This window comes from Podarcis bocagei, assembly GCF_964188305.1.
Source record: "Podarcis bocagei genome assembly, chromosome: 14".
Taxonomy (NCBI): domain Eukaryota; kingdom Metazoa; phylum Chordata; class Lepidosauria; order Squamata; family Lacertidae; genus Podarcis; species Podarcis bocagei.
In genome coordinates this window covers 41,116,399-41,144,004 of record NC_138139.1, presented here as the reverse complement: position 1 = coordinate 41,144,004, position 27,606 = coordinate 41,116,399, and the positions used below count along the sequence as shown (strand labels likewise).

General features: G+C 45.7%; 2 protein-coding genes across 10 annotated transcripts in view; one reads left to right on the top strand and one right to left on the bottom strand.

The window, feature by feature from the left end:
• LOC308572895 (BOS complex subunit NOMO1-like) overlaps positions 1-1,497 on the bottom strand; it is a 36,224-nt gene extending 34,727 nt beyond the window's left edge. The window contains exon 1 of the mRNA XM_081169390.1: positions 1,336-1,497. Coding sequence (XP_081025516.1) covers positions 1,336-1,482 — 147 coding nt within the window. The 5' untranslated portion in view covers positions 1,483-1,497. The remainder of the gene's footprint in view (positions 1-1,335) is intronic.
• Positions 1,498-1,905: 408 nt separating this feature from the next.
• Positions 1,906-27,606, top strand: part of ABCC6 (ATP binding cassette subfamily C member 6) — a 49,356-nt gene continuing 23,655 nt past the window's right edge. For 2 of the 9 annotated variants that reach the window (XR_014001896.1, XR_014001898.1), the window contains exons 1-16: positions 1,911-4,405; positions 6,732-6,908; positions 8,423-8,548; positions 10,877-11,014; positions 12,110-12,235; positions 13,354-13,415; positions 15,662-15,793; positions 16,968-17,171; positions 18,340-18,517; positions 19,395-19,556; positions 21,916-22,008; positions 22,096-22,299; positions 22,388-22,534; positions 24,022-24,109; positions 26,357-26,426; positions 26,826-26,952. Coding sequence is in view for 5 of the 9 variants with exons in the window: in XM_081169371.1 (XP_081025497.1) it covers positions 4,199-4,405; positions 6,732-6,908; positions 8,423-8,548; positions 10,877-11,014; positions 12,110-12,235; positions 13,354-13,415; positions 15,662-15,793; positions 16,968-17,171; positions 18,340-18,517; positions 19,395-19,556; positions 21,916-22,008; positions 22,096-22,299; positions 22,388-22,534; positions 24,022-24,109; positions 26,357-26,426; positions 26,826-26,952 (2,241 nt within the window). In the remaining 4 variants the exon portion in view is untranslated. Of the gene's footprint in view, positions 4,406-4,434; positions 4,570-6,731; positions 6,909-8,422; positions 8,549-10,876; positions 11,015-11,818; positions 11,909-12,109; positions 12,236-13,353; positions 13,416-15,661; positions 15,794-16,967; positions 17,172-18,339; positions 18,518-19,394; positions 19,557-21,915; positions 22,009-22,095; positions 22,300-22,387; positions 22,535-24,021; positions 24,110-26,356; positions 26,427-26,825; positions 26,953-27,606 lie in introns of those variants that run through there. The other 7 variants (XR_014001899.1, XR_014001897.1, XM_081169371.1 and 4 more) reach the window with 7 other exon arrangements.

Here is a 27,606-nt window from a genome sequence, read left to right as displayed (position 1 = left end):
GGATACAACTCTCAGTTTGTTCAGAGGGAGACAAAACACAAGGCCGGGTTTGGATGTAACACTAAGCCAAAGCAAAGCTTAGTTCCCCCAGTAGCAGAGCAGGAGCATGGAGGTGCAAAACAGCCATTTTATCCCTGGTATGTTGCACCTTCAACTTTAAGCTACAGTTACGCTTTTAGCTATGGTTTAAAGCAGGGATAGGGAACCTGTGGTCCTCCAGATGTCATTGGATGCCAACTGCCATCAATTCTCATCCAGCACAGCCAATGGTCAGGGACAATAAGAACTGTACTCCAGCAACATCTGAAGGCCACAGGTGTCCCACCCTACTTTACATGAAAGGCTAAAGCAGCCTTGCAAATAAGCCCACAAAAGTTACTGGCCTGCAAAAAATAAGAATAATACTAGTCTGTCTGATCACCCCAGAAGAGAAGCCACTATCTGAAAGACGCAAAATCATGACCCGCACTGAACCCTTTAGTAACCTGAAGGCAACACTCAACACGTCACAAAAAGAGTGCAATGGGGGTGGGGGCACTTATATGCACTCCGTCAACACGGGGGGGGGGCAGGAACAGGAACCCCCACACAAAATGGCTGTAAACTGTAGAACTTCTCGCGAGTGGACTGGCAAAGGCACACAACCTGCTTTGCGCTTCAGCGCTGGTCACAGAACAGGCTTTCCTTCTTCTGTAGCAGGATAGTGCAGGGTGAATGCAAGATACCTTCAGGTTGTCAGTATTTCATAAGAGGAGCTCAACTGCATAATGGAAACTTAGGTTTGCGCAACTAACGGGTTAAAGAGTTCGTGGTGCAATAAATCCACTCTATGCATGCGGTGAGCGTTTCCTACAGCTACATAAGTGCCATGCACTAAAAAGTACAAGGTAAGGAACTTGATTGGAGCATCTACTTTGGAACTCGCTGCCTATTGAGATTGTGCAAGGGGCCTTTGCTGAACTCTCTTCGGAGCCTTCAAAAAACATACCTTATTGGAAAGTCGATGTGCTTTTAACCCACTTCAGAGTTTTAAACATTTGTTTGCTTTAAACTAGGGTTGTGCGTTTTCCTTGATGCCGCTGCTTTATCTTTCCGTAAAGCGCTTTGAGGGGTTTGGGAGGTGGGTGTTTGTTTTTCACAATCAATGTATGAATTTTATGAATTAAGTAGTATGAATTTTATGAATTAAGTAGGGTAAGTAAAATGAGAAAGAGGTCCTTGATCCATTTCTTCTTCTTCCTCTCAGTCCCCCAGGAGCTGCTTCACCTGCCCCCCCCCCGCCCCCGTTCCAAATGCGAGACACAGAGCGGGCGAAGCCGGAGGCGCAGCGCTCACCTCGATCAGCGAATAGTTGATCTCCACGTCGGACTTGACGAAGCCCCCGCAGCCCACCACGATATCCTCGGAGCCCCGCGCCGCGTCCCACAAGCGGCAGCCCCACAGGAGCCACCAGAGCGCCGCCGGCGCCCAGCCCCGCGGCATCGCCGCTCCCTCGCCCCCCTCAGCCCCGCCGCGCCGAGCAGCCTCCGAAGGTCGACGCCGAGTCAGGAAGAGAGACGGCGCATGTGCCGGATGCGCTCTATGGTCTCCTCTTCCCTGCCGGAAGCAAGCGCGTGCGAGAGGCGAAAGGGTTATCCCTGCTCCCCCTGGCGGCTGGGAGGGGAGTTGCGACTCCCAGGGTTGGGTTAGCAAGGCGCTCCGAGCGGCTTTTTTTGGGGGGGGTGGGGGGAGGACGCAGTGCTTTCAGAATGAGCGACGTCTGAGCTTGAAGAACCATTTCCTGACGTAGAACGTGACGGGAGCCGGCGTGACGTAGAGCAGGCACCCTCAAACTCGGCCCTCCAGATGTTTTTTGGGGACTACAACTCCCATCATCCCTAGCTAACAGGACCAGTGGTCAGGGATGATGGGAATTGTAGTCTCAAAAAACCATATGGCGGGCTGAGTTTGGGGGTGCCTGACGTAGAGCGTTGGGATAGGACCCGGGTTCGAATCCCCCTTCGGCCATGACCTTGGGGACGGGGCAGTTCACTGCCTCTCTCAACCTAACCTACCTCACAGGGTTGCTGTGTGGGATTAAAATGAGGAGGGGGAGAACCATGTACAGCTCCTTGGAGGAAAATGGTGGGACAAAATGCAGTGGATAAAAATAAGTCCCCCATCTCACCCTCCTTGGCTTCATTTCAATAGAGGAGGAGGGAGATGGGGCCTCTGGAGTTGCACTAGAACAGAAGTGTGGCTTAGTGGTTAGAGTGTCAGACTGGGAGGCCAGAGTTCGAATTCCCACTAAATCATGAAGCTCACAGGTGACCCAGGGCCGGTCGCCGTCTAGCCAACCTCACAGGGTTGTTGTGAGAATGAAATTAAGTCTGTGGGTGCCCACCTTGAGCTCCTTTGGAGGAAAAGTAGGATATAACCCTGGGAGCTTTAAGTGTTGTGGGAGTTGTAACTTTGTGAGGGGCAAACTACAGTTCCCAGGAGTCCTTGAGGAAAGCCATTTGCTTTTAAATGTATAGTGCTTTATGCAGCCTTGGTTAGGATTGTGCTGTTATTTCTGAAGGAAGGATTGTGCAGTTGAGCTACACTCTTAAGCGCTCTAATGTTTAACCTCAGTATGGAACTAACTTCTGAGTAAACCTGGTTGGGACAGAGCTGCAAGGCTCTGCTGACTTGATAAGTTCCCATTGATATGCAATGAGGCTTAACTCCTCAGCAAACCTGATTAAGAAAACTGGTAAAGAAATTATTATTGATTGATTTCTGTTCATTTTATTTATTTGTCATAAAATTTTTAAACTGCTTGATGGTAAAAAACAACAACAACCCAACAACTCAAAGCACTTTACAGAAAGATGAAACAATGAAATTATCAGTAAAAAAAAAAAGTTTGAAAACAACTACTGTACTTAAAACTTTCAAACAAGATTTAAATCAAAGATGAACTAAAAAACTCAGTTTAATGTCAACATTATACATGCCTGGATAGGCTTGCCTAAACAAAAATGTTTTTAGCATTGCATCAAAAAGAGTAACTGACTGATGTCAACAGGCAGGGAATTCCAAAGTTTGCATGCTGAAGAAGACAGAAGTGGCCATGGTATTCCTGAGGTGGATTACTTAAGCAATAAAATCACACACCACAAAGCTGAGCAGGTGGCATGAAGCCCATTGAACTTGCTGTTGCTAAATCAGGGGCTGCTTTGCAGCTTGGGAGAATCATTTACCAGTTTTCGGTTTATTCAGTTATTTTATAACAAACCTGCTGCCCGAGCCCCGCTGGACTTTACTACAGCAGCCTCAGAAAACCCCTTTTGCTTGTAGCAGGAATCCAGCTCACTTTCTGCCCTTCTGCGTTGAGAGGGATGGTTTAGGGTTGCCAGACATACATGCATTAAAATGTTTCTCTGGCGCTCCAGTACAATTACCCAGACATGCTAAAAGATCATCTCACCCCTTACCTACCCAAACTGTCCCAGTGTAGTGCAGGAGAGGACACCCTGCAGAAGGCGCCCATTCTCTGCACCCTATTGGAATTGGGCCTTTTACACAGCATTCATTCAAAGCACATCCCAACAAAAAGAAATCTGGGAATTGTAAATCTGCTAAGGCTGCTGGGAATTTCTGTGAGGGGTAAACTACAGTTCCCATGATTCTTTGGCAGGGTGTGCTTTAAATGTCTGGCATGCTAGCAGCCCAAACACACCTACCCTTTGGAACTCCCTCCCACTGCACATCAGACATATTAATATGCCTTTCTTCTATTGCAATTTGGAGCCTGCTAAAGCCGTTCCTCTTTCATAGAATCATAGACTTGTAGGGTTGGAAGAGTCCTCAAGAAGCCTCCTAAATTATTTATCCCGGTTTAGATTTGCTTTGCATTTGAATTTATATTGCAGTTTGAGGTGCTGTTGCTCTAAACGGTTTCTTATATTTATAATTGTGGCTTTAAAATGTTTTCATATGTGCAGTTATTCTAATTGTTTATATATGTACGGTAACTGTTTTATGTGTTACAGTAATTATGTTGTACATTGCTTCAGGATGCCCCACAGGAAGCAGTTCAAAAATGAAATTACCGTAATAATAATAATCTCCCATTTTTCTCCATTTGGGCATATTTAAAATCACACACCCCCTTTTTTAAACAAAAAAACCTGTACAGTATCTGCTGAAGGCATGCCCTTGGCAAAACAGGTCCATGCTAGAGAGGCTAGTTGAATCCCCGCCCCTTGAAAGAGGCAGTTCTCAAGCCAAAGGGGGCAGGAATTGTGGAAAAGAGACTAGACAGCAGACTGGAGCAGCTGCGGAAGATCAGGAGTGGCTGCTGGGAAGGCAACAAGCAGGAACCATGAGCGGAGTGAGCTGGCTGTGCAGATCCAAGGAGGATCAGTTTGCAGAGCTGTGGGTGAGTGTCAGCCACATGTCTCAGCTGGGCAAAGTTTTCTGGGTGAGCTGCAACAAGAGAGAAAGTAGATCTGGTGGCCTCTTTGCTCCATAGCGTTTACAGCTCCTGCTCGCTGTCCCTCTTGCACAACTAAGCAAATCACACACCTACTTGTACACAGAGAGGTAAGGGGCCATGCCACGTGTTTTCCTGGTGTGGTAGGGCGAATGGGTCACTCTCCCACCAACCTCATTTCTCCCCTCCCCTCGTTCTATCTTCCAGTGGGGGTGGGGGTGGCTGTCAGCTTTCTCCTCCTAAGACTGTGTACACATGCCCTCTCTCCTCACTGGCGTTGCAAGCTGGGCACACATAATGATGATGATGATGATGATAATAATAATTATAATTATTATTATTATTATTATTATTATTATTATTATTATTATTATTATTATTTATACCCCGCCCTCCCCAGCCAGAGCTGGGCTCAGGGCAGCTAACACCAATAAAATCACAGTAAAAACATAATAGGGGGGGAAGAGGGGGGGACCAATTTAAAATACATGTTAAAATGCAATTTAAAATGCAGCCTCATTTTAAAGTAGCCACTAAATCAGGACCTTAAGGGGAGGGAAACATAAGGGTCAGACCGAGTCCAAACCAAAGGCCAGGCAGAACAGCTCTGTCTTGCAGGCCCTGCGGAAAGATGTCAAGTCCCACAGGGCCCTAGTCTCTTGTGACAGAGCGTTCCACCAAGTCGGGGCCCTGGCCCTGTGCTTGGCTGTCCACACATGAGCTTGGCACACACCCATAGCTACCCCATAGTTTCTTGAGGAATACTGCTCTCTGATGCGTTGCCCCTCAGGCCTGCTTGCATCTGATACGAAAAGGCAAGCTGCCTTCGGTTCCGCAGTGAAGCTGGGGTGTGTGCTCTTGAGAAAGCTGTTGCACATGTGCAGATGACAGCTTCCTGAATTGGAATCAAGGGGCATGAGAGTTGCAAGCACATGGAATCTAAACATGTAACATGCATCCGGTGAAGATATCCTCAGCCCCTCTCTGGTGTGTACAGCAATGTGCAAAGGCAACTTGAAACACAGCCAGGGGTGTGAGCATGTGCATTTTAAGCCACAAATGTATACAAAGCCCCGGTTGCAGTGCTGCCCCTTGTAGACCTCAGCAGGGAGGAGGATGGGGACAAAACTAGAATTAGATGGCTCCGCCTCTAATTGGCTCTGGCCCCGCCTACTGTTGGGCCTCCCCACCTTCCAGCCACAGCGGGGCACCAGACAACCACTGTTTTCATCTCTCTTTAATGCTAAGTTCCTGATTTCTCCCCTAAATTCATTCTGGAGGCAGGCTCAATGAGCAAGAAGCCAGGCTAGTCAACGGTCCTGTTAAACTTTCCTTACTGATCTGTCAGTATCTGTGTACCGTTGAGAAACTTTGGACTTCTGTGGCAATTAGAACACACACACACACATCCAAATGTGCTAATCTTTTCTCATAGACTGCAGCTGAAGTTATTCCCTTTTGCACCTTAATATTTGAAAATTAGGGCATGAGATGGAGTCAGTACTGCTTTAAAATGACGGTACAATTTTATCTGTTGATTTATTTATCAGTTAAATCCTCTAAACATCTATTCAGATGTAAGTCCCAGAGGCAAAAGTAGGTGGAACATCAAATGTAAATTCTGCCTTTGCACAGTCGGCTTTTTTTCGACACAAGCAAGAGGCATGAACAGAGTTCAAGGACACATTCCAGCCAGGCAAAAACACTCAGGATACAAAGCAGGGTCAATTTTGAAAAAAGTTTACAGTGCATTAATTTATTTGGAACAGCCATACACTCCCTTTCACGGTGTCTATATATCTATCATGGCCAGGCAGTTACCTCAGTAAAACAACAATAATCACATCTAAAATAAACAATCAGCTAGCTAAAACATTGCAATTCTGGCTGTTCCCTCTTAAGGGCATGCCCCTGAGCATGTGCAAAGCGCTTTTCTGTATACTGCATTCAGTATACATAGAAATGGCTTTGGTGCAAGTCTGATTTCCAAGCATTTTGAACTGGGAATCAGATTATAAAAGTACCCTAGTTCCGTGGCAGAGCACATGCCTTGCATATAAAAGGTCCCAGGTTCAGTTTTATTTCTTTTTAAAAAATAATAAAGGGTGCCCTCACCTTCTTCTAGCTCTGCCTGACAACCATGCCCACTTTTTACTCTGATACCACCTGCTGCCAGTATGCAGCCCTCAAGACTGAAAGTGGTCCTCAGCAGAACAGGGGTTGTCCCTCCCTGCTTTAAAACTTTAGCATTCATGCTCTTCTGTTGTTGCAGGATTGGAACCAGACATGGCATACAGCTACCCCACGCTTCACTTCGTGTTTTGAGAGTACTGTGCTGATTTGGATTCCATGTGTCTACCTTTGGGTCTCTTTCCCTGTCTATTACCTCTATCTTAGGAAAAAATGCAGAGGTTACATCAGGATGTCAGCTATCTTCAAAGCAAAAATGGTAAGGCTCTCCAGACCCCGTCATCGTAGTTTAATGAATCCACTTTTTTTAAAAAACAACCAAGGGCCTTTTTGTGGTTAGGAAAGTGGTGGGGAATGCACTGAAAAGTGTGCAACAAATGGAGGATTTGTGGGGAAACGTATTTTAAAATGCACAAGCAAATCAGGATGAATTTGGGATGCTCATTGTCATATAACCTGCCTCTCAGAGGTGGTTGCCATGCTGCATGGGGCGCCAAAATAATGCTTTAGAATGGAGAACGAGAGGCGCCGAATTTTAGCACCACATGGTGCACCACTGAAATTTGAGAGCCCAAAGTTCACCAAATCAGAACAAATGCTTTATTATTATCAACAGCTACAACCCACCCTTCACCTTAAGGTCTCAGGGCGGGTTAGAATCATTAAAACACAATATTAAACACAATTCGAAACAACGTACAATCACAGAAATAAGACAGGTCCTAAAAGTCTACACCTCGGGTATCAAAAGCCAGATAAAAGAGGTATCTCTTCAGCACTCACTACAGAATGAAGACACACTTCTGTGGGCAGAGAGTCACAATGGGGCTGCCACAGAAAAGACCCCAGGACACTCGCCAAGCTTTTGAAGGTGGTGGAACAACCAATAGCGCCCTATCTGTTGATCATAATACCCAAGCCCCCAGGGTCTGTTGGGGAAGAGGTATTTGGGGCCATGCTGGAGGAGACTCTTGAGTATCCCATGGACTGCAAGAAGATCAAACCTATCCATTCTGAAGGAAATCAGCCCTGAGTGCTCACTGGAAGGACAGATCCTGAAGCTGAGGCTCCAATACTTTGGCCACCTCATGAGAAGAGAAGACTCCCTGGAAAAGACCCTGATGTTGGGAAAGATTAAGGGCACAAGGAGAAGGGGACAACAGAGGACAAGATGGTTGGACAGTGTTCTCGAAGCTACCAGCATGAGTTTGACCAAACTGCGGGAGGCAGTGGAAGACAGGAGTGCCTGGCATGCTCTGGTCCAGGGGGGCACGAAGAGTCGGACACGACTAAACGACTAAACAACAACAGCACTAATGTGAGCACCTTGAACTGGGCCTGGAAATGAACTGACAACCAATGCAGATGTTTTAGAATGAGTTATGGGAGACATGAAGGGAACCCCAGCCGGTTTGAACCAATGGAAGTTTCACAGTATATTCAAAGGCAGCCCCACTAAATAAGACTGGACATAGTTGAACCTTGTGTAAGCTATGTGCAAGCAAATCAAGACAAATACTCTGTGAACCTGTCACCTGGAGGCACACTTATGCCTCTGTTTCCTCAGGGTTTTACTCAAACTAAGTTTTAGTCATTGGATCCATTGAAATGAATGAACCTAAATGAGTTCAATACGTCTGCTCTGAGTAGAAGTTAAAATCCTTCATGACTAGAAAGAAACAGGTGAGATGTTGATGCCTTGTTTTGCCCCTTTCACACCCACTCTTTCCTTTGAGTCTGCTGTTCTAATTGAGGCATTCTCCCTGTTTCCAGGTTCTTGGCTTTGCTTTGCTCTTGCTGTGTCTGTCAACTGCCTTCTACATCCTTTGGGAAGCAACCCAAGGAATTCCTCGTGCACCAGGATTTATCATTGCTCCTCCTTTGCAAGTGGTCACAATGGTAACGCTTATTATTTTTATTAAGTAGTGGGTGGACATAGCAGACGACACAGAGATTTCTCTAAGTAGTTCTTTATAAGTAAGCTGGAACTGAACTGAACAGCAAACAGCTCAGCCAGCCTGCTTTTATAGGCGGCCAGCTGTCAATATTGTAACAACAACAGCCCAGGGTTTCCTGCCTAAATTAACTTACGTGGACCTGAGTGAAAACTACAGTATTTTTCACCCTATAGGACGCACTTTTTCCCCTCCAAAAATGAAGGGGAAATGTGTGTGAGTCCTATGGGGCGAATGCAGGCTCCTTGGCTTCAGTGATAGCAACGCGAAGCCTCCGAAGCCTGTGCTCCGGAGGCTTTGCGTTGCTTTCGCTGAAGCCAGGAGAGTCTGCTCTTTGAGGCTGGCAGTGGGGGGAAGCAGCGCTTCCCCCCATCGCCAGCCCCAGAGGATCAGGGGGCAGCGGGAAGGCGCGCGACGCCTTCGCGCTACTCTCCGACCTGCTTTGGAGGCTGGCGGTAGGGGAAAGCAGCGCTTCCCCCCACCGCCAGCCCCACAAGCTGGGTCGAAAAGCCTCAGGAGCCGTGCGCTCTTTAAAGGCTGTGCAGATTCTGTGGGCTTTTCTATGAGGTGGGGGAATTCCCCCACCTCCCGCAGAAGCCGTGCGCTCTTTAAAGAGTGGGCCGCTCTTGGGGGCTTTTCCTCAAGGAGGGAGAAGGGACTGACTGGCCGAGTCCGTCTCTTCTCCCTCCTGTGGGCTTTTGCGGGAGATGGGGGAATTCCGCCACCTCCCGCAAAAGCAGGGAGAAGGTTTTGGAGTAGTGCACAGGCTGCGTGCAGCCTGTCTGCTGCTCCCAGAGCTGGGGGGAGGGAATCATATTTTTCCCCTTGATTCCCCCCCCCTGAAAACTAGGTTCGCTCTATGGGCCGGTGCCCCCTATAGTGCGAAAAATACAGTATATACACAATACCCCCTGGTGGCCAGGGTGAGAACTTTAATACATAACAATTTTCTCTTGTGTTTTTCACATTGCACCTCTTTTTTTAAAAAAACAACAAACCAAAACTTCCTGATCCTCTTCAAAATCAGTGTGCACATGAGAAAGGAATTGGTCATGCTTCAGCTGGAGGAGACTGAAGGGAGAGGGAGCAGAGCTCTTCAAATACAGTGGTGCCCCGCAAGACAAAATTAATTCGTTCCGCAAGTTTTGTCGTCTAGCGAATTTTTCGTCTTGCGAATCACGAAATCCCATAGGAATGCATTGAAAATCAATTAATGCGTTCCTATGGTCAAAAAAAGTCCAAACAAAGCCAAATTTGGTACAACAACAGTTTATTAACTGCTCTTTAAAGTCACACATACTGTAAGGAGCAGTTCAAAAATTGAAGGGAAAATAAATTAACTTTATAAACAAAACATGTCTTTGTTTTTAGACAAAGGAAACAAAGTCGCGAGACGTTTTCGTCTTGCGAAACAAGCCCATAGGGAAATTCGTCTTGCGAGGCAAATCGAAAACGGAAAAACCTTTAGTCTAGCGAGTTTTTTGTCTTGCGAGGCATTCATCTTGCGAGGTACCACTGTACCTGAAGGAATGCCACATAGAAGTGTGCAGAAGGTTGTAGCTCAGTGGTAGAGCACCTGCTTTGCATCCAGAGGGTCTCAGGTTCAATCACAGGGAGACACACCTGCCTGCAAGACAGATGCTGTACCACAAAGCCATGGCCCTACCTTGAAAAAAGAAAGTTGTTTTTTTTTTTAATTCCCCAGTGAATATTCCAAGTGTTGGGCATGATCCAGAATAACACAAGTAAAGGGTTAAAACACCTCCAGCCCCAAAGTACCCCATACCTTCCCCGCTAGGGTCCCGATTAAGATCTGGAGACCCATATGGTCCAATTGTGTGACCATTTCTTACAAACGGGATTGTGTTTTAGCAGGACTTTTAGCTTTTTTTACAACAAAAACATTGTAAAAAATAAAATAAAATGCTGTGTCTTGCCGGGAAGACTCGGACTTTTAAGTCTGTTTCATGCTTTTTTCCTTTAGGTGTTACTCCCCCCCCCCCATTTGCACAAATGTGTTTTACCATGTTTGAAAAGACGGGCATGTTACCAGCTGCCAGTGATATTGGGCATTTTAAGGGTTGTTTATATTGGATGTACTTTGCAATTTCTGTTGACGTTACCCTGTGTTACTCCTCATGCTGTTCAACGTTTTTGTCATGTTGATTTGATGGCTAGATAGAAATAAATTTGAACCTAGTAGGACCATGTTTTTAAAATGTTTTATATGAAGCATCTTGTTTTCCTGCCTCTTTTTTTTTTTTAAAAAAAGGTACTGGTGATATTTCTAACCCAGATGGAACGACTGAAAGGTGTGCAGTCTTCGGGCGTTTTGCTGGTGTATTGGTTACTCTTCTTCTTCTCTTCTATCGTTCCCTTTAGCTCCAAAATACAACATGGCGTGGTAGGTGTAAGTCCCTAATTATAAGTTTATAATTGCTTACTCATAGTGGCTATATACAATGGACCCTCGGGTTGCGTTACCTTTGGGTAACGTAACTTTCAGGTTGCAAACACATGCGCAGAAGCACTCTGTTTGCCTTGCACATGCGCAGAAGAGGGGCCTCTATTTAAGTAATTTTTGGGGTGTGCACGGACCCCCGGAATGAATTAATTTCGTATCTAGAGGGTCCACTGGGTCTGAGGTACTAGGCCTCTGAGGCCACATTTATACCATACATTTAAAGCACCATGCTACCACTTTGAACAGCCATGCCATCCCCCAAAGAATTCTGGGAGCTGTAGTGTGTTAAGGGTGCTGAGAGTTGTTAGGAGACTCCTGTTGCTCTTATACCTCAACCAGGGAGGGCATTCCACAAACTAGGAACTGCCACTGAAAAGGCCCTGTCATGGGTCAATGCCAACCCGGTAACCTCCAATGGTGGCACCACCAATGAGGCCATGCTTTCTGATTGTAGGCTCTGAGATGCTGGATGTTAGAGAAGACACCCTTTTCGGTGCTTGAATCCCAAGACACTTAAGGCTTTATATGCTACTATTAACACCTTGGGTTTGGCCCAGTATCTCATCATGTGGCACGAAAGTCTCCTCGCTTTCTGAAGAAAGCTAATACAGTGGTACCACGGTTTTCGTACATCTCGGAAGCCGAATATTTCGGTTTTAGAATGCTGAAAACCCAGAAGTAAATGCTTCCGTTTTTGAATGTATCTCGGAAGTCAAACAGCTTCTGCTGTATTTTTCTCATTTTTCTCAGTTAAAATTGCAGACCGCTCATTGCGCCTTGGTTGTCAGATGTTTCGGAAGTTGAATGGTCTTCCGGAACAGATTACGTCCAACATCCGAGGTACCGCTGTATCTCCTGACTTCCTTCTAATAGTGTGATTTTATTTATGGACAGTTTCCATGTATCCCCCTACTTCTGTGATAGTTTTATCCTGTATAAACCATTTGGTTGCTGTTGTTTCTGGTGAGAAGCTAATGCTGCCTCTAGGACATGGTCTCCTAGATATACATAATGACAAGCAATTATTATTTATTTTTGCAGGGACTCAGAGAAGAACTCTTCCATCGTGTTATCTCATACGTTCGTTTCACCTTGGTCATATTGGAACTGATCCTCTGTTGCTTTGTAGACCACCCTCCTTTCTTCTCCAAAGTTGGCAATGATGCCGTAAGCATTTCCGCTTTTAATTTATAGAGCCTCAAAGATGCCAGGTATCAAGTCTCTTTTTAAGGCTTCTAGCCCTTGTTCCCACAGGGAAAAGAGTTGATACATTCTCCAAAAACCAAAAGGTCATATGTAGGTCTACTCAGACGTAAATTCCACTTAGTTCGATGGGATTTACTTCCAGGTAAGTATGCATATGATTCCAGCTTAAAAGAATGGAAAATAAGGTATGAATTGAGAAGCAGACTTTGTTTTATACACACAGACAGATAACACACGTATATGTATTCAGCTATAATGGCCCCAAAGTGCATATATGAACTATTTTAAAGAAAGGTTTTTGACATTTCACATTGGATGGTCATTTCTCAACAGACCTCTGCACAGAGGTGCGGTGGGGGTGGGCCGCCCCAGGTGTCATCCCGAGGGGGTGACAAAATCCCCCCAGGGCGGATCGCCGCACCCACTGGGCAGATCGGTTGCCTGAGTAGCTAGTTCCGCCACTGCCTCTGCAGTATGCACCACATATTCAATGGCATTAATCTGGCATCTGAGAGATTTGGGGAAATTACATATAGATTATCCTCATTCATAATTCAAACCAGCTCTCTGAGAACTTCATGTGAGGTCCTTGGAGTCAAATAAATTGTGTGGATGAGCAACAATGTACATGTAACTGCTGATAGCTTCCCTCACACAGTTTTGAAATGTGCACAGTTTTGCAAGCAATCTCCCCTAATGCAATGCATTCTTGTATGTTATTTTCGCTAATAACTTCATTTCTGTGACTTTTTACCCCTACAATATGAATTTTGGTAAACATTATTTGCTTGGAGAATTGCATTCCAAAATTTGGATAAGTGTGAATTTCTAAAGATAACTGTGTTTTGCTTCCCACATTGTTTTGGGAAAGTACAGATTAGGCTTTAAATGTATACCGAATTGAATTTCTCCTCCATCCCTAGTTAGGACCCTTTATGCTGTTGCTAGGGATGAACATTTTTGAATCAGAAACCATTGAAGATCCCAGTTAGGTATCTTCTTCCCACTGCACCAAATATTGTATGCATATGTATGTAGACCTGAAAGCTGTCCTCCCCCCCCCTTTTAAACTTTTGCAGAACCCGTGTCCTGAAGCTGGGGCCTCTTTTGCTTCCAAAATCACATTTTGGTGGTTTGCTGGGTAAGAAAATAAGCAACGTTGTATCATGTGGCTAACGTAATTACCGGTCTGGCTCACAATGCCAGTGGTCACCAAGGCGTCTTGTGACAAAGATTTGTGCACTGTGAAGAAGGTCTTCCTTTTGTCTGTCCTTGACCCTCAGGAAGCTAATTTGCCAAATTTTCTTTCAGAAAGTTTACCAGGTCATCTTCTCAGGCTTCATAATATATATCAGGGAGCCCCAACCTTGTGGGCACATTTAGATTTTTGAGTGAGTGCCATGAGAGCCACTTAGGCTGGTCACTTATCTTCCCGCTACGTACCCCAATCATCAACTGCCCCCTCTGAAAAGGAGAGAATGGCAATATTTCATCCACACTCACACTTCCAAGGGATCAGGGTAAAAAAGTCAGACCTAGTAGAATTAATGTGAGCCATGAAAAGCACATAGAACTAAAGCAGGAAGTGTGGAGGAGTGTCGCTCTTCCCACATCCTCTTTCATGTACAGTGGTACCTTGGGTTACAGACGCTATTACAGACTCCGCTAACCCAGAAATAGTACCTTGGGTTAAGAATTTTGCTTCAGGATGAGAACAGAAAGCCCCATTAGCTAAAGTGGTACCTCAGTTTAAGAACAGTTTCAGGTTAAGAATGGACCTCCAGAACGAATTACCGTATTTTTCACTCCATAAGACGCAGGGCAAAAAGCCCAGAATTAAATTTAAAATACTGACAGATGCTAAAGAAAGAGGGGGATTTGCCCTGCCGGACTTAAAATTGTACTATGAAGCAGCAGCGTTTTGCTGGCTGAAAGAGTGGATGCTCCTCGAGAACACAGACATTTTGGATTTGGAAGGTTTTAATAATGCATTTGGTTGGCATGCATATCTATGGTATGATAAAATCAAGGTGCATAGGGCCTTTAAAAACCATATTGTCAGAAAAGCATTGTTTAATGTTTGGATAAGATATAAAGATCTGTTGGAAAACAAAACCCCTAGATGGGTGTCACCCGTGGAGGCTAAGGCATTGAAGAAACTCAATATGGAGGTCGGATGGCCGAAGTATTGGGAAATCTTGGAACAGGAGGGAGATAAACTGAAATTACAAAGTCATGAGAAAATGAAATCTAAAGTACAAGATTGGCTTCAATATCACCAAATAATGGAGATCTTTAAACAGGACAGGAAAATTGGCTTTCAGGTGGAAAAATCAAAATTAGAGACTGAACTGTTAGAACCTAATACTAAGAACTTGTCAAGAATGTATAATTTGCTGCTGAAATGGAATACACAAGATGAAACAGTCAAATCGGCTATGATTAAGTGGGCACAGGACATTGGTCATAACATTATGTTTGCTGACTGGGAATGGTTGTAGAACACCGGTATTAAATTCACGGCATGTAATGCCTTAAAGGAAAACATTATGAAAATGAGATACAGGTGGTACATGACCCCAGTCAAGCTAGCAAAAATCTATCATTTGCCTGATAATAAGTGTTGGAAATGTAAAGAAACTGAAGGTACTTTCTATCACCTTTGGTGGACATGACCGAAGATTAAGGCTTTCTGGGAAATGATATACAATGAAATGAAAAAGATACTTAAATGTACTTTCCCTAAAAAACCAGAGGCCTTTCTCTTGGGCATTGTCGGCCAATTGGTGTCAAAGAAGGACAGAACTTTCTTTATGTATGCTACAACAGCAGCAAGAATACTCATCGCAAAGTATTGGAAGACACCAGATCTACCCACCCTGGAAGAATGGCAGATGAAAGTGATGGACTATATGACATTAGCCGAGATGACTGGCAGAATCCGCGATCAGGGAAAGGAGACGGCGGAAGAAGAATGGAAGAAATTTAAAATCTACCTTAAGGACTATTATAAACTTGATGAATGTTAGAATGTCGAGGTTTGAGTAAGAAAGGGTTACAGCGATATAAGACTAGATTGAAGGAAAGATTAAGAGGACAGAGGATTGACAGATATATTTAGAGTTGCTAAGAACTTTTGGACATTGGGATGCAGAAAGGGGAGGTATGGGGAAGTCTGAGAAACACGGTTTATGAAAAAAAGGTTATGAAATTATACGTGTTTGTATGTTTGTTTGTTTTATATATGTTTGTATTGTTTTAAAAAAATTTTGTAAAACCAATAAAAAATTTTATAAAAAAATAAAATAAAGGGAGTGCTGAGCAGAGCCTATATGCATCCCAGGCTCTGCTCAATGCTCCCTTTCACGAACGCCCTCTGTTTCGTAGGTTGCTCTGGAAGGGATATCGGCAGCCATTACAAGCAGAAGACCTGTGGTCACTTGCAAGAGAAAATTCCTCTGAAGATATCGTTACCAAGATTGAAGATGCATGGAATGAGCATTGTGCAAGAGCCAAGCAGTAAGTGCCTTTTGTATGTATGCATAAGAACAACTACCAAGGAAGGAAGGAAGGAAGGAAGGAAGGAAGGAAGGAAGGAAGGTGCTAGTCCTTCACGTTTCCAGAAGAGCAGGTATCTTCATAGGAGGGATCTGGCTGGCTTCTGTTGAGAACAGGACATTGTGGCTCTCTGGAAGTTGTTAGGTTACAATTCCTGTCAGCCCTGGCCATTGGCTGGTGGGAATTGGAGGACAACAGCAACTGGAGGGCAACAGGTTTCCCATCCCTAATGTAGATGACCCCTGAGTCTGGACCAGCAAGGACAAGTTTTATGGGTTCTTGGGTGTTAGGCAGCAGCTATAGACATTCAGTTCACATTTTCAAGACAGACTTACCCAATTCACACTTTCCGAAACAATGCATGAACTGCAACACAAGCATCCTTTGAAATTTGCACTTCTCTGAATGTTGCAGTGCAGTTCTCCAGTAACATGTAAAAAAACCGGACATGCTAGGGTAAATACCATACAGCAATTCATTACATTATAGAAAATTGCTTTGTAAAAATGTGCGTGTTAGGGGGAAATTATGTACAAAAATCTGTGTATAAGGAGAAATCTGTGTTAAAATGCTGGTGGGTTTTTCATGAGCATTTTAAAAAAGAAGAATAATTGCAAATCTGTGTTGAAATGTGGAGAACTGAACTTAAGGGCGGGGATTAGAAACTAGGAGAAGCTGAAATTGACTAATTTGTCCATTTCTAGCAGCAGCACCCAAGATTGCTGACCTGCTCACGCATTCAATGAAAATGAATGAGAGTAGTACTTCTGGGAGAGCAGTAGTTGCTAATGCCCATTGGGAGCTGTAGGGCGAAAGGCAGGGAGTCCAATAGTAGGTGGAACCAGAGCCAATGATGGGCAGAGCCAACGAATTCTAGTGATGTCCCTATTCGTCTACCTGCTGAATTCTACACGGACTAAGGAGGAGGCAGCTGGCTGCCATTGCCACCCCCCTGGTCTGGCTGTAGTTAAGGAGGCAGGTAGGTGGGGGCTGACTGAGGCTGGTGGGGCACTGCCCCGTTTGCCCAAATGGACCACCCTCTGCTTCTGAAGAAGGCTACAAGGATTTGGATAATAGGAATTCAGATGCACCAAGTACGTGAAAGGCTAGAGCTCTCTCTTTCCTTGTTGATCAGAATTGCAGACTCCGCGAAATTTAAAAGAGAGCGTGCAAGTCGTGAAAACGCTGAAGAAACCACCATCCTGCTTCAGCCTGAACATAGCAAAAGCAAGCCGCTCCTGAAAGCTTTCTGGAACGTGTTTGGGACCTATTTTCTTTTCGGGACTCTTGGCTTAGTCCTCGGTGACGTCTTCTTGTTTTTGATACCAAAGACACTGAGGTACATGGAGAACTAAAGACTGCTTCCTAAGAAGAGCGTAGCATTTGTAGCTGTCTTCTTCCTCCACTGTCAAAATATGCCTCAGAATACCAATTGCTGGGAATCGCAAATGGGGAGAAGGTGGTTATGGTCAGGTCCCGCTTTGATGCCTCCCGTGGGCAGCTGGTTGTGAGAACAGTGAGGACTAGACTGGGCCTTTGACCTGGTGGGTTGGTTGGTTAGTTAGTTAGTTGTAGGTCACTTTGGGTTGCCCTGGACAAAATGAAGCAATTAACAATAATAATAATGATAGTAATAATAATTTATTACTCCCCAGCCACTCTGGGCGGCTTCCAACAGGATATTAAAAACACAATAAAATATCAGACATTAAAAGCTTCCCTAAACAGGGCTGCTTTCAGATGTCTTCTAAAAGTCAGATAGTTGTTTATTTCCTTGACATCTGATGGGAGGGCGTTCCACAAGGCGGGCGCCACTACCGAGAAGGCCCTCTGCATGGTTCCCTGCAACCTCACTTCTTGCAATGAGGGAAGTGCCAGGCAGCCCTCAGAACTGAACCTCAGTGTCCAGACAGAACGATGGGGGTGGAGACGCTCCTTCAGGTATACTGGGTTGAGGCCGTTTAGGGCTTTAAAGGTCAGCACCAACACTTCGAATTAAATAAATAAATAAATAAATAAACATGAGCAAATCATAATGAAGCAGGGCTTGCTCTTCTGTTCTTAATTTCTGGTATCTCCAGGTTGTTCTTTTTAAGGGTCGAGTAGTAGCTGGCATGAAAGACTGGATGTCCCGAAACCCTGGGTGTCCACAGATAGGATAGAGAATACTGGTGGCAGGGGGCAGACAAGCGGGAAGATACCCATACCATATCTCACTGGGGGAGCATGTATGTGCTTTGCCTACCAAATGTTCAATCCCTGGCCATCTTCAGTTAAGAAAGGACCAAGTAGCAGGTGATGGGGAAGGCCTTTGCTGAGATCCTGGAGAGCTGCTGCCAATCAGAGTGAACAACACTGAGCTAGATAGATGACCCGACAATCAGGCTTTAGTTCAAGTCCATTTCCCGTGTTCTTCATCCTGCCCTGAAGCATTGCTGTGAGGGCTCCTCTCTCTGTGGTAGCCCTCATTCCAGGTGTGTCGTTGACGATTCTTTCTCCTTTTGTAGTCTCTTCCTAGATTTCATCACTGATCCAGAGGCTCCTTATTGGAAAGGTTATTTCTATGCTACGTTGATGTTCCTCTTAGCTTGTCTTGAGACACTGTTGGAGCAGCAATACATGTATATGTGCCTTGTGCTGGGAGTGAGGCTGAAGACTGCTGTTACAGGCCTTGTATATCGGAAGGTAAACCCTGCTGTTTGTTGGCTCATCTCCCTTGTTTTCCTTCCATCTCATTGCTGCTGTGAACTGGATCCAGGAAGACTGACGGGCAGAAAGCCTGTTTCCACACTGTACATTTGCTATGAAACAGCCATGTTTTCTTCATGGCCCTTTTAAGGACATCTGCATGACATCGTGGTTTAAAATACCCCTCCCAGGTTTCCCCTATTCATCTTCCATTGCTTTTTCAGCTCTCAGAAAACCACACCTTTTTAAACACAGTGGAACAACAGCCCAATTTCTCCATATGTAGAGATGATCTATTGCACCACTATTCCATCACATTTCTGGCTGGTTCTGAGCTCCCTCGCTAAGGGCATTGTTATAGAAGGTGGGGCATATGGTTGGCCAGAAATAGCCTTCCTATTGAAAAGGGTTCTTTCCTTTCTTCTGCCATTTTGGAGCACTCATTGAGAAAATGAGTGTCTTGTCAGAAGACTGTTCTAGCCCAGACACCGCATGCGGTTCTCTTTGAGTTGGTCTTCCATAGTAACAGCTTTGCCATGACCTACCTGGGATGGCTTCACAACCCACCTGTGGGTCCTGACCCACTTGTCCAATGTTTCCCGAACTTGGGTTTCCAGCTGTTTTTGGATTTCAGCTCCCATCATCCCTAGCTAGCAGGACCAGGGGTCATTGTACAAAGGTAAAGTTCACATTCACTACTCTGTCTGCTTTTGTCTCTGGCTGAAAAGGATTCCCCACCTCTGCCTTAGGACAAACAGGTTGAAAGATTTTCATAAAATGAATTCGGAGTCCTTTATCTTGGGATGTCGGTCACTGTCTTTTTCTAAACCTTATTCAATTTGTGGCCTTGTGGGTTTCATTTTCTCTCCTGCAGATCTTAGCCATGTCAGATGCAGCTAAGAAGGCGATGACGGAGGGGGAAATTGTAAACTTGGTCTCTGTTGATGTGCAGAAGCTAACAGATCTCATTACGTATTTTAATGGAACTTGGCTTGCCCCCATCCGGATTATCGTCTGCTTCGTCTTCCTTTGGCAGGTAAAAGATTCCTGCCTGCCTCTTAGATCTTTGGCATGTCATATAGGACTTTAAAAGCCAAGGAGACAAGTTGCGTTGCATACAGGCGCACAGGCCAGAATACCGTACAATAAAAGAGAAACAAGCCAGCCACTCCTAAAAAGAAGCCATCTAATTTTAATTACCCTTTGTGTGAGTGTGTGTAGAGACTAGTGTAGTATATAAAGGGTTTGGGTTTGGTTTTGGTTTGTTTGCTTCACCCTCTTTTGCCACTGGCCCCACACACTACTGGGCATGTGGCCCTCAAAGGGTTGTTCAGAAGGGAATGTGGCCCTTGGGGTAGAAAGGGTTCCCCAGCCTTTTTCTAACTGGTCAACAAACCACTTGTTTTTGCAGTCTTGGTTGATCCATCTAGTAATGAGCCACTATGCATGGCTGGTGGACATATTGGCTTGGTGAATCACAGAAGGAAGCAGAAGGAAGTCGAGTAGTAGATAACTGTGCCTGCGCAAAGCAGTGTTTCTTACACTCTACGTGGGGCTACCTTTGAAGGTGACTCGGAAACTACAACTAATCCAGAATGCGGCAGCTAGACTGGTGACTGGGAGCGGCCGCCGAGACCATATAACACCGGTCTTGAAAGACCTACATTGGCTCCCAGTACGTTTCCAAGCACAATTCAAAGTGTTGGTGCTGACCTTTAAAGCCCTAAACGGCCTCGGTCCAGTATACCTGAAGGAGCGTCTCCACCCCCATCATTCTGCCCGGACGCTGAGGTCCAGCGCCGAGGGCCTTCTGGCGGTTCCTTCATTGCGAGAAGCAAAGCTACAGGGAACCAGGCAGAGGGCCTTCTCGGTAGTGGCGCCCGCCCTGTGGAACGCCCTTCCAGCAGATGTCAAAGTGATAAACAACTACCTGACATTCAGAAGACATCTTAAGGCAGCCCTGTTCAGGGAAGTTTTTAACGTGTGATATTTTACTGTGTTTTTGGTTTTTATGGAAGCCGCCCAGAGTGGCTGGGGAGGCCCAGCCAGATGGGTGGGGTATAAATAATAAATAATTATTATTATTATATTATTATTATTGTGCCAGAATGCCGATACTGCTTTATAATTGTGTTTACCAAATGGACACTATTCACACAAGTCAATTTAATCAGTCATTTATGTCAAGGCTGATCCACCCAGAATTGCAATGGGGAGAGGACCAGTGGTGAAAGACGTGCCTTCGCTGCTTAGCCGAATTCATGCAAATCCAGCCCTGTTCAGCTGACCACTAGATGTCTCTGTTAATACATAAGAAGCAGTGCAAGGAGTTTTAACTAAACAATCAATTGCTAAGTGAAGGCCTTGGATAGGAAATAAGTTCCTTGATTCTCCTTTAGTACAGTCAGTCCAATGCAATTCTTCAAAATGTATGGTTGAAAGGTCAGGTGGATTGAGTAATGTATACGTGGAGGGGAACAAGACTCTTAGTATTCATAATGGAGGCATTTGGTAGCATGCAAATGCAAACTACAACAAAACGTTGCAGTATGTCACCTCCTAGTAGAAATGCTTTTATTCAGGTTTCTAGCCACCCGTACCTTCCCCCTCAACTCTGTAAGCTGTAAGGTAAGGATAGGGAACCTGCTGCCCTCCAGATATCCTTGGACTCCAACTGCCATCAGGCCCTGCTGTCATGGGCAGTGGTAAGGGATGATGGGAATTGGAGTTCTGCTACTTCTGGAGTGCCACAGGGGTGCTCACTCCTGCTGTAAAGGGCTGCAGCAGGACATTTCCTCACACACCCCTTCCTTTTCCAGTTGATGCTGAACATTCTGTGACAAGTAAGAATGCTTATTCCTCATTAGGCTGGGGTTGGGTTTTTTTTGGAGGGGGATGTTGTTGCCCACTTTAGGCTCCAGGTTTGCTGGGAGGGGGTCATAACTGTTTCTGCAGAAGGGTCTCAGTCTCCAGCATCCGAGAACCACCCAATCAGCATGAAAAAGGAGCTTTGCAGCTGCTGACTGGAATGTAAAGAAGTGAGTCAGCTGCTGAGGGTCAGCTCCTTGGGTCACCCTGGAGAAGGCAAGTGGAAAGAACACCAGGGAAATGTCGCCCTGCATGCTCCAAAGCACAGTATTTAGGAACACTGCTTGCCTGCAAATTCTGCTAACTTTGGCCATGGTCTCTGAACACAACTTAAGTCTCTGAATGGCTCACAAAGTCATTATAGTAACTTTCGTTATTAATATACCCCAACACTCATATCCTTTCCTGACAACTGAATAAATGTAAGGGTGACGGTGACAGAACATGTAAGGTGTGTGTGTGTGTGTCAAACTATTCCTCCATGTTCCTTTCACTTAATATTGCTTTTGATTTTTGCATCCTATTAGCTCCTCGGGCCATACGCTTTGACGGCTATTGCTGTGTTTTTATTCCTCTTGCCGCTGAACTTTGCAATCAGCAAAAAGAGAAGCCAGTTCCAGGTATGAGTCGCTGCTTGCAATTCATTATCAAGTTTTTGGTTCCGCGCTTGAAACCAAATCGGGCTCTGTTACTGTTTTGTTTCTCAGGAGGCTCAGATGAAATATAAGGACAGCCGTGCAAAGCTCACCAGCGCCATTCTCAGAGACATCAGGATCCTAAAACTGCATGGCTGGGAAGATAACTTCATGGACAAGGCGCTGGGTATCCGGACACAAGAACTTCAAGCTCTTAAGGCATCACAGTTCCTCTTCTCTGTGTCTCTTGTTTCTTTCCACTCATCAACGTTCCTGGTGAGTGGGGTGGGGCTGGTGCTTTTTAGACAGCTGAACAAACTGCTGTATCTTCTTCACCTGTTTCCCCCTTGTTCCTTCTCTGCAGATTGCATTCATCATGTTCGCAGTCTACACGCTGGCAAATGAGGGAAACATCCTGGATGTGCAGAAAGCCTTTGTGTCTCTGACCCTGATCAACATACTCAACAGGGCTCATTCGTTTCTCCCCTTCTCCATCAATGCTGTTGTACAGGTGAGTCCCAGAAGTCAACTTTCAGTTTGCATGAGTGTAACAAGGAGGTGCTGTAGCTCCCCTTCTGTGATGGCCTGGGATTCCAATTCAGAGGATGAACCAGAGGAATCCCAGCCTGCACAGGAGTCCCCGCCTCCAGGGCCGGCTGAACTGGGGCAGGGCCTTGATTCTGAGACACCTACACCTGTGCCGGATCCTCAACAGCAGGCACCAGGTGAATCCATTCTGGCTCCAGAGGTGGTTGAGGACTCAGTGCCTACAGGTGAGTCTCCCCCTGGGCCCAGTAACCCTTCAGCCTCTCCTGAACTGCAGAGGCTCAGGGCAGAGAGGCGAAGGGAACTGGTTTCTCCCAGGAGGAGTGCTCACCTTAAGGCCAGGAGAGGCGGGTCTCCTGGGGGCCGGGACCGCCCCTGGCCTCAGAGAAGATAAAGGCCAGTCAGCCCGGCCCCAGGTTGCGGAAGCAACGTTGTTGTTGAGTACCTGCTCCTACCCGGACCCAGACTTGACCTTCCAGTGTTCCTGTTCCCCGCCCGGCTTCCTGCTTCTGACCTTCCAGCCTTCCTGTTCCCGCCCGACCTCCTGCTTCGGACCTCGCCTCACTCCTTGTGAACTGTTTCCAGGCTAGTGACTCAGGACTGAACTTGGACTATGATAACTGTAACCTTCCTCCCGGGACCAGCACACCTTCTTGGTGATCTGAGCTAACTTCTTAGAATATAAGAGGAGTCCTGCTGGATCAGGCCAGAGCCCATCTAGTCATGTATCCTGTTCTCACAGTGGCCAACCAGATGCCTATCGTGGAATTCTACTCAGTATTGATCCAGAGCAGATTCCAATGTATAGTTAGCAGAATAAAAACTTAAACACGTTGCAGGATTCCCAAAAAATAGACCAGAGGCAATTATATTTCATCCAGCAGAGCTTTACTGCTACTGAAGGCAAATGAGCAAAATGGTCACAAATCCAATACATTCAGGATTGGCACTGTCCATAAGAAATCCAGTTGCAGCAGACTTAACTTAAACTTAGGGTAACTTATAATAAGCCTAAACCTTAACACTGTAGCATACTATGTACAGAACACCAGACCAGAAGGAAAAGAGATGGAAAGAGAAAGTGAAACCCAGGCTCCATTTGGCCCTACTATCATAGTCAGCATGACCTTGACAGAAAGAGATAAAAGTTGGAGCCAGCTGTACTAAGCTTCTCTGAAGGAATAACCCAAACACCAGGAACCTTCTGCTTGCTTCTTTCACACAGAGGAGCTTCCAGAACCCTCTTGAATTAATTAGAATAGGAAAGACATCTTCACATCAGATCAATACTTTCCACACTAAGAAATGCAAACTGGCAATGCCCATTGTGATGTGTGGACAGTAGCACTTTCCCCAACTTGTGATTCCCAGAATCTGATATTCAGAGCAGTTCTACACAGTGGAGGTGGAACAGAGCCACCAAGGTTCAGCTGTGTGTGTTCTTTGTTCCAGGCAAAAGTTTCCCTGAACCGTTTAGCTGCCTTTCTTTGCCTTGAGGAGTTGGATCAAACGGAAACGAGCTCTGGTTCTTTGGACTGCAGTAAGTATCAGCTTATGAGTGGTTTCCTTTTGAGCATAGGAGGCTGCCCTATAGTGAGTCAGGCCATTGGACCATCTAGCTCAGCGTTCTTGGCACTGGCTGGCAGCAGCTCTCCAGGATTTCAGGCAGGGAGCTTCTCCTAGCCCTACCTGGGGATGCCAAGGGTTGAACCCAGGCAGCACCTTCTGCATGCAAAGCAGATGCTCTGCCACTGAGCTCCTATGTTCTGATGGCCGAACCTGTTGGTGTTTTGCAACTTTGACCTGTTGCAGGACCTTAGCCAGACCTTAGCAGAGCATGCGCAGAGTTCCAGAAAGCAATCAGTTGCAGGCAGGATGGACAAAGCAGGAACAAAGGCTGCTACTAGTAACTTGATTACAGTGGTACCTCGGGTTACATACACTTCAGGTTACATACGCTTCAGGTTACAGACTCCGCTAACCCAGAAATAGTACCTCAGGTTAAGAACTTTGCTTCAGGATGAGAACAGAAATCGTGCTCCGGCGGGGCGGCAGCAGCAGGAGGCCCCATTAGCTAAAGTGGTGCTTCAGGTTAAGAACAGTTTCAGGTTAAGTACGGACCTCCGGAATGAATTAAGTACTTAACCCGAGGTACCACTGTACTTGTAAGGTGTTTATTATGTACAGCAGACTCTACAAGTTACTATATACAGGAACGGATACATGGATCTTAACTAGCTCTCTCTGAACAAAACCAAACGACTCTCAGAACACCACAATGACCAACAAACACATTCCAGTCAGTAGGTCATAAATCATTATGCCTGTGTGAGACCTTAACCAATGGTAAAGCTGTTTCCAGGCTTCCATATCTCCAGGCAGGTAACTCCTCTCTGCTCAGTCATGCTTGGCTGTTGGCCAACTCTTAATTGACTCTGTGTGAAGCTGCACAGAATTGCATGTAGTCAAAAAATCCCAACAGAACCCTCCCATTTTTATCCCCACAACAGTGGCATGCTGTTATGCAGCAGGATAGGGCAAGCCATCTCTGCTGGCTAGAGATCTGGGGGAGCAATGCAATTCAGTTCACATCTGAAAGCAAATCTACCTAATTCACAGTTTCTGAAGCAATACACGAATGAAAATACCGCCATCTTTCAAAAATCAGATTTCTCCAAAGTTCACAATGCTAAACATGGCATACAGAAATGTACGTGCTGTGGTAAAGTATGCCTAAAAATGCATATGTTGGTGGAAATAACGTACAAAATGCAAAATATTGGGGGAAATGGAAATATTACTATTATAACATTTATATTTATTTACATATCGCCTTTCTTCCAGGAGCTGAGCTCATATGAGGGGAAATGTGCTTTGCAAAAAATATGTGTATATTAGGCAAAATTGTATATAAAATGTGTATATTAGGAGAAATTCACTCTAAAATTCTGAGGAATTTCCATGAAGACTTTAGTTAAAAAATTACACATTGGAAATGTGGAGAAGTGAAATTAAGATTGGAAAAATGAGAAACTGAGAGAAATTGACGTATTTTTCCATCGCTAGCCAGACCTGTGCCGGAATGTTTAAGAAGGCATTTATCTGAGAAAATGTGTAGTGAGTAAATAAGGTAGTGTAGGGAACCATACTCAGTCCTAGGGCCACATTCCCTCCTGGGCGATCTTTTGAGGGCCACATGCCAGGGGTGAGCAGGGCCAGGGGGGAAAGTGGGCAGAGCAACGGAAGTAAATTTTACCTTCTGTACACAAGAAGAGCCTGCCGGATCGGCCAAGGGCCTGTCTAGTCCATCATCCTGTTCTCACAGGTGCCCACGGGAAGCCCACAAGCAGGACTCCTGCAACTGGCATTCAGAAGCATTGCTGCCTCCCAACTGCGAAGGCAGAGCTACAGGAGGCAAAAGCCATTACCAGACTTCTATACACCTTCCAGCCAGGGAGGAACATTCAGACAGGGTGTGAAACAGGGCCAGCTGAGGGGTGTGGCCTATAGAGAGTGCCAGGGGCCAGATGGAGAGGCATAAAGGGCGCCACATTTGAGGCTCCCTGAAGTTCCCCATCTGTAAAATAAGGGGGAAACCAGATGTGTTTTGTTTATGATCTGGAAAGGCAAAATTCTTTTCCCTTTAACGCTCTCGACTTTCTATATTGTATCTAAGGTTAGCATATGTTCCCATTATAACAACCTCGCTTGTATAGCAAGTGATATAGAAAGCCACCAATTGTGCCAAGACACATATAATAAGTGCTCCTCTGCCTTTCTTCCTCAGTGCAGGATTGTGTTATGGTAAGGGAAGGGACCTTCAGCTGGTGCAGAGAGAGCCCTCCCTGCCTTAAAAGGTAAATGGCCATGAGCAAATTGGGTCTTTTCTTCTAAAGATGAGCTCTTTTCCTGATTTCAATCTTGATTATGGATTGGGTTGGTGGATGGTCCACAAAAGCAAATGAACTGAGCTGTTGGGGTTTCTTAATCCTTCCAATAAACTGGCTGTGATTATGATCCGCTGCGATTCCTGCATTGCAAGGGGTTGATCCAGATGACCATAGGGAGATCTCTTCCAACTCTGCAGTTCTTTAATTCTGTACAACAGCACGCATCGCCTCTGCCACCACCCCTCTCGGTTAGCTGACTTACTAACAACAGAATTAACTCTTAAGTTGCACCCCGGATTATCTTCTGTTGCACTTCCAACAGCGTGTGCCAGATGCTCACGGGAGTATATGTTACCATCCACGCAGGATTAATCTAGCGATACCTCGGGGCAGTCTGTGCGCTGTGGTTGGCCAGGTCGGAGCGGGAAAATCCTCACTACTCTCAGCATTGCTTGGAGAGCTACACAAAACAGAAGGCACTCTGGCTACGAAGGTAAAGGCTGCTCCCCACCCCCCTGTCCTAAGCAAGCTTTTAGTTTTAGGTCACATCCACACTGCATTTAAAACACCTGGCTTCCCCCAAATAATACAGTGGTACCTCAGGCTACATACGCTTCAGGTTACAGACTCCGCTAACCCAGAAATAGTGCTTCAGGTTAAGAACTCTGCTTCAAGATAAGAACAGAAATCGTGCTCCGGCGGCGCAGCAGCAGCAGGAGGCCCCATTAGCTAAAGTGGTGCTTCAGGTTAAGAACAGTTTCAGGTTAAGTACGGACCTCCGGAACGAATTAAGTACTTAACCCGAGGTACCACTGTATTGGGAACCAGAGGCGGAGCTAGCTGCTCGGCACCCGGAGCGGTGCGCATGCTGTGCACCCGGGGACAGGGCGATCCGCCCATTGAGGCGGAGGGGGCAAGCGTCCCAGGGGGGTGGCACGGCGATGTCACACCCCCCCCCCAAGGGATGACACCCAGGGCAGACCGCATCTCCCTCACACCCCTTCCTCTACCAGTGCTGGGAACTGTAGTTGACCCTTTGCAGAGCTACAGTTCCCAGAACCTTTAGATTACAGTTCCTGGGATTCTTTGGGGAAAGCTACATGCTTTAAATGTGTGTTCAACCTGCTTTAAATGTATTGTGTGTACC